Source organism: Lactuca virosa, chromosome 2 (assembly GCF_052849685.1).
Source record: "Lactuca virosa cultivar CGN04683 chromosome 2, Lactuca_virosa_CGN04683_v6, whole genome shotgun sequence".
Lineage (NCBI taxonomy): Eukaryota > Viridiplantae > Streptophyta > Magnoliopsida > Asterales > Asteraceae > Lactuca > Lactuca virosa.
Genome location: NC_136427.1, coordinates 27,123,432 through 27,130,228, shown reverse-complemented (window position 1 = coordinate 27,130,228; position 6,797 = coordinate 27,123,432). Strand labels below are relative to the sequence as shown.

At 36.1% G+C, this 6,797-nt stretch overlaps 1 protein-coding gene across 1 annotated transcript; it reads left to right on the top strand.

Annotated features, from left to right (window-relative positions):
• The first annotated feature begins 4,046 nt into the window (after positions 1-4,046).
• LOC145157313 (uncharacterized) lies at positions 4,047-4,580 on the top strand. Its single transcript, XM_079076373.1, has one exon. It carries the CDS (start codon positions 4,047-4,049, stop codon positions 4,578-4,580), a length of 534 nt encoding a protein of 177 aa, XP_078932499.1.
• The last annotated feature ends 2,217 nt before the right edge of the window (positions 4,581-6,797 follow it).

Genomic DNA, 6,797 nt, shown 5'->3' with positions numbered 1-6,797 from the left:
GGCAGAGTCACTCAGTCGACCGTCTTATTCATCTTAATTCTACGTAACTTGTAAATGCCAAGCGATCATAGAGGTACCGAGGAGGATCATAATATAAAGTATCGACACAAGTTATCAAAGCACTTTCACTTTTAGTACTCGCTTATCGCGGTATGATATGTGCCACTGGTAATATCAAAGAGAAAACTGAAAGCACTATAAATTCTTCACATATTCATTGGCAAGCACACTCAAGATACACCATCGTATAACAAACATTTCTTTCAAATCGGCCTAACATTTGTTTCTATAAAGAGTTTGTCGTCATCATTTGTCCTGGATTTGGCGTGGTCCTCACCATACCAAGTCCATGTGTTTCGAAAATACATCGCCTTAACCGACAAATTAACGAAACCCTCTTCATTCATAACGACAACCCAACCTAGACCTCAGAATTGTCTCTTGTCTTCTAAACCCTAAAGTACTCATGCGAGGATTACCTTGCCCTCCAAAACCTTGCCACCGTATACTCAACAGACCTTCCTGAACTACCACTCGTCCAACAGATCAAATTCAAGCACAGAGGATAACGACGAATATAGCCCACCTATCACTATTAAGTGTATACGCGAGGGTGGTATATAATTATGATTATGCAGATTTAGTATGTATCTTTCCCCCCTATCTCTTGTTCCTTGTTTGGTTGTGGACCTGGGGCAGAGTCGCACATCCGACCGTCTTACTAATCTTAATTATATTCGACTTGTATACATAAGGTAATGATAGATGGACCAGGTATGAATCCTAACATGAACTTCAGGGCAAAGTTACCCAGGTCTACGAGTGGATATTCTACCATTCAGAGGAGCACGACCCCAAGAGTACAGCTGAGAAAGCTAATTTCGGGACGAAATTCCATCTAACGGGGGGATGATGTCACAACCCGAAAATTTTATTCTTAAAGGTCAACTTTGGTCAAACTTATTTCTCCCATTATCTTAAATTAGATGGATTATTTGTTTATAAGTTTTGATGCCTGGTTAACTAGGAGTGTTAGAGTTTAGAAGAGAAAAGCCTTAAGAATCAAGAACCTTCGCATGGCCGCAAACAACTTCGGAACCATGAACCACAGAGTCGTGAACCTCGCAGCAGTGAACGAGGACTTGAACGGCTTCAGACCGTGAACCCTCGTTTCACGGCCGTGAACTCCTTGGCCGCAATTACCTCGCTATATATAAGTGTTTGATCGTTTTTATCTTCATTTCTTCACCTCTTGGCCGTGATCCTCTCAAATATATCGTAAGTATCATCCACAAGAACTTCATCTTTCACTCTTTTTCATCCCTTTTCGTTACCATCTTCTTGGAATACATCAAAGAGCCTTCAAACACTCACCAAACAACAAGATCTTTAAGTGTTCTTCACCATTTCTGGGCCGTGAACCTTCCCAAGGCCATGAACCATTCATCAATTTGGGTCGTGAACACCCTATTGGGCCGTGAACACCTCAAGCCCAGCGGTGAACACCCTTTCAGCCTCCTAACTTGCTTCTAGCACTCTTTTGGTGAGTTATTCTTGCATCCTAGGTCGTTTACCAATCACCTTTGTAGTTAGATTCACTAATTACATGCCAATATGTATCATTATATGTCATTTAGGACTCGTTTGTGCCTCGGGACTTCATTCGTAGAGCTTATCATCCTTATTCGAATCTTCAATTGAATCACCCACCTAAGGTCAGTTCATACCCCTATAATCTATCTTTTAAATGGTTTTAAATGCTTTTAAGGGGGGGAATACAAGTTGAACACAATTAAATTGTGTTAATATTTACCTGTGATAACCATCACATTAAACAATTTCTTATGCTTTAGTAAGTAATTAAATCAATTCAAAAACTCTTTTAAAATATGTTAGATTGTTGTTTATAAAACTCCATTTTTAAAGTACATGTTTAACTCAGTAGCTAATTGAGTCTTTTCTACAAATCAGAAATAGTTCAAGCAAACATACTAGTAAACTATAATAGGTATAGTTTAGGGATTCAGTACATACTACATTCTAGAACAGAGGAACAATACATGATTCACGTACGTATACTTTACACTCCCAGTAACCAAGGAAGGGAACGTAGCATTAATTCATTTGTTTAAAACAAAATATCATAATACACATGGTATAAGGATATATATGGGATACATCTATAAAGTACCATGTTATATATGGGGTACATCTACAAAGTACCGGATTATATATGGGGTACATCTACAAAGTACCAGATTTTATTTAAAAAGTGTACATCTACAAAGTATCGGACAATAGTAAATAAAACATAGCAATATATAAAACTCACAATAGTATGACTGAGGCGTTTAGAGTATAGGATTTCAATACTTCTAGTAGTCTTGCTAACCAATAGAATAGCGCCACATAACTTCCTAGTAACATGAAAATTCAGTTAGAAGGGGGCCTATAATGCTAACTTTATGATTCCTTGGTGGATACATTAGGGATATATATTAATCGGATCCGACAGGCAGTAGGATGTGTGCTTTCCGCTTTATTTCCTATTCCTTGTTTGGTTGTGGGCTTAGAGCAGATTCACACAGTCTACTATCTATTCGATCTTAGCTATATATATATATATATATATATATATATATATATATATATATATATATATATATATATCCTGTATACACCAAGTAATCATAGGGAGTAATAGGTATGGGTCAGTTCATAACATACAAATTCAGTATGACTTTTTCTAGTTCAAAAACATACTTTTCGGATAAAACATTATGTAGGTGAAACTAGAAACTTATCTAAAGAGGGTTTGATACGCATTATTAAACGAGTATAACTAAAAGGACCTTAAATGGTAAATTCTATAATACCTTAGTTTAGACATCAGGGTTATATATAATTAATTTCTGATAGGCAGTTGAATGTGTGTTTTCTGCCTTACTTCCTGTTCCTTGTTTGGTTGTGGACTTAGGGGCAGATTCATATATTTAACTGTCCGCTCGATATTAGATTATATATAGCTCGAATAAACTAGGTGATTATAGAAGGGACTATTGTGGTTACCATTTTACTAAAGAAAATATATGATTTTCTTAAGCAATGTTTTCTTCAAATATAAAAGAACTGTTACAGTTAACTCCATAAGTACCAAATAAATATGCCAAAGTTATATACAATGAAGATCTAACAAACAATGGGATGTGTGACTTCCGCCTCATTTCATGTTCCTTGTTTGGTTTTGGGCTTAGGGCAGATTCACATAATCAATTGTCTGTTTACTCTAAATTGTATTTAGCTTGTATCCATTTAATACTCATAGAAGGAATTGTAGAGTCATTTTTACTTATCATTCATCACATCAGAAAATATAGGATTTTCTGGAGGAACAGGCAAACTTTTCTAAAGAACTTATAATTTACTTTTCATAACTGAAATACTTATGAACTCATCACCTTAAATGCTGATGTACTCTTTAAAAATAACTTGTATTCTCAGGAAACTAGTAGACAGGTACACGCACAGGGATTCAAAAGATGGAGCATAGTACCTTCATGTCTTGTCTTGTTATTTACTTTTGGAGTCAATATTTTGTGAATCGAATACTTGTAAACACTTTATTATTAATGCAATGGTTGCTTGTTACTTTGATTACTATGATGCATGTGTTGTGATACTAAGCATGACGTCCTCCACCCCTAAACGTTTCTGTCGTTCCGGTTTGCGGGTGTTACAATTTGTGACAACCCGTTTTCTTGGTGAAAACAAACTCTTTCTTGGTGAAAGACAATTTGGTGAATCCTCTGTGTTCTTTACTTTTTCTGTTCTTTATTTGCTTAGTTACTTTGTTGTTGTTTATTATACTTGAAGTGTATCCGATCGATACAAACCTTCAATTGGTATCAGATCGGGTTTTTGATACACTCAATTTATCATGTCGACCTCATATAGTTCCAAAAAATGTTAGTCTCAACAAAATTCATCCTTTCGATGAGCATAACTCCACCATGTGGAAAACCAAGGCCATGGTGGTCCTTGAAACCATGGACTATGAAATGCCTAACATTGTCGAGAAGGGTCCTCACATTCCTATGAATCAACCTATAGTCAACAATGCTCCCGTTGGTCCTTTGAAGCAAAAAACAGATACTAGTTATGACGACGATGACAAGAAACTGATTAGTCTTGATGTGAAAGCTAGAGCAACGATAGGAAACTCTCTTCCTTATCATGTCCACCATATTATACATAATTGTGAGTCATCTCAAGAAATGACGGATACACTGACAGTGGCTTATGAACGCACTATGGAATTTCAAGCCACTACTATCAACAACCTCAATCGGATACATGAGCATTTCTTCGCTCAACAAGGTGAATCAATAACTCAAACTTTTAACAGATTTAACTGTTTCGTTAATGATATGCGCAAGATTGGAATTTTCAAGCATTCTTCTCAGTTGGTTCTAAATTTCCTTTACTCTCTTGGGAAAAGCTGGGAACATCACGCTGATGTCCATAAAGACAGTGAAAATATTAATGTCATGGATCTAAACTCCTTTTTTGGAAATCTATGAAATTATGAAGCGACCAATGCTCTTCGTAAACACATTATGAAGTAATCATGCAAGGAAAAGTCTGTAGCATTATTTTCTCGAAAGGAAGCAATGAATCACATCAGCGACTTAGATGACTCAGATCAGGGTGAAGAGAGTGGTGAAGAAATCGATGATGAACTTATTGTCAGCGCTGCACTTATTTTCAAACGTTATGAAGAAAGCATATCAAATGGTGTTCGAAGAGCTCAATTTAAGGGAGACAGTTTAGTGAGGAGATCCACTTTAGAGAAGAAAAACTCAAGTGATTGTTTTAATTGTGGAAGCCATGACCATTTTTTCAGGGACTGCAAAGATAAGAAAGAAGCTCAAAGTTCAAAGAACTATGAAGTGTTGTACAAAAAGTTGTTGTCTTACATGAAGAATTAAAACATGTCTCTACCAAAAGCTTTCATTGCAAAACAAGAGGATCGTGAGGAATGGGTGGAAGAAGAGGAGACTTATAAAGATGAGGGGCTTATTGTTAAGGGTCTTATGACTCTTATCAATGATTCCATGATGGTAATATCAATATGTGTGACAATGATACCTCTCAATCTATCCAAGGGTCAAGTCAAAATCTATAACATACTTGGTTCTTTGACGGCGGCTGCTCCAGAGACACAACTGGTCTCAAGTCTCTGTTAACGGATTTTATAGAGAATGATGGTCCAATTGTGGTTTTTGGCGACAACAATGAAGAAGCTGTCATGGGAGTTGGATCTTTTGAGTGCAGGGCGTTCAAGCTGAAGGAGGTGTTCTATGTCAAGGGTCTAAAAAGTAATCTTATCTCCATCAATCGACTTTGTGATGCTGGTTATAAGGTTCTCTTTGATTGTCATGAAGGATAGGTTCTTGACTCTAAGAACAAAATTGTGCTCATTACAATCAGGGACACAACATTTACATGCTTTAATTTTATACGTTTAGACGTTGCTAATTTATGTTTTCAGTTTACGTTTAGACATTTCTACTTTATGTTTTCAGTTTTGTTTATGCTTTGCTACTTTAGCACTTATGAACATAAGCTGCTACAGTTTTAGTTTACTTTGATTTTTTGCTTAAAAAAAATTCTTTTTGACTTTTATTTTAGCAAAAGAGTGTACATTGTACATTTTGCTACTAACATTGCCAATGTTTGTTTTTCTCTCTCTCCTTCTGAAAGATTTGGGATCTTCTGTCTCCATCTCGACATTGATCTTAACTTATTTGATCAGTGTATCATTCCTTCGGTAAAACATCTCAGAGTTGAGCTAGTTGAAGTTAGCTCTAGATCTTTTCTTCAGCGCCAACTGCTCACTCCCTGACGTTGATGCTCATGATGATTAACATGAAGCATCTTGTTGATGAGACGAAATAGGAGATAACTATGCCAAAGTATGTTCTTTTGGGCACATATATCTTTCTTCTTGTACAACCTATTTCTGTTATAATGGGATGAAGTGAAGCTGGATGACATAGCATGTCTTATTTTCATAGACGCTCTCAGCACAACACCGATTCCCATCATAGATCCAAAGACCCCTTCAACAAGATAATGATCTCATTCTCTTCCTTCACACACCATAAAGAATGGAACCTTCGATTTTTATCTTGGTGACTCTCAAACTCGAAGGTTACAAAGATTAGATCTGTTGAACTCATTGGTTATAAAGAGTGGTTCATGCTCTTCTTTTGTTCTTAGTGAACATGAAGCTTGGAATCAATCTGCAATACTTCAACGATTAAAGGCATTTTCACTTTGGCTCTATAAGTTGTGTTTTGGTTTGATATATTTGATCTGTTTTGTACATTATTTTTATAGATAGTATGGAGGGATAGATTTCTCGAAAAAGGGAAGTTCATTTATGACCATTCAACTAAAAAGATTTGATGAATCGAGTCTTTATCTCAGTTCTAAAAAAGCTGCACAAATATCGCTTTTAGAATATTTCCTTATTTGACTAATTCTTTTGTTTGTATTCTTATATTATTTATTATTTTATCTTTTACCCTCTTAAGGATTTGATGGTGGCATTTCATAAGCCAAGTATGTAACTAGTGACAAATAATTGTCCCTAGAAGAATGCTACTGTATATGCCTAAATCTCTCTAAGTATCTCATCAGCGAGACCATCTACTGAGATGACATTGAGCCACCCCCTCATGCTGATTGTCTAGCATCGTCTAAACTTTCTAAGTGAGACTACCTAGTTCAAA

Coding starts and splice junctions, on each gene's coding strand:
- LOC145157313 (XM_079076373.1), top strand. CDS start 4,047: ATGGACTATGAAATGCCTAACATTGTCGAGAAGGGTCCTCACATTCCT.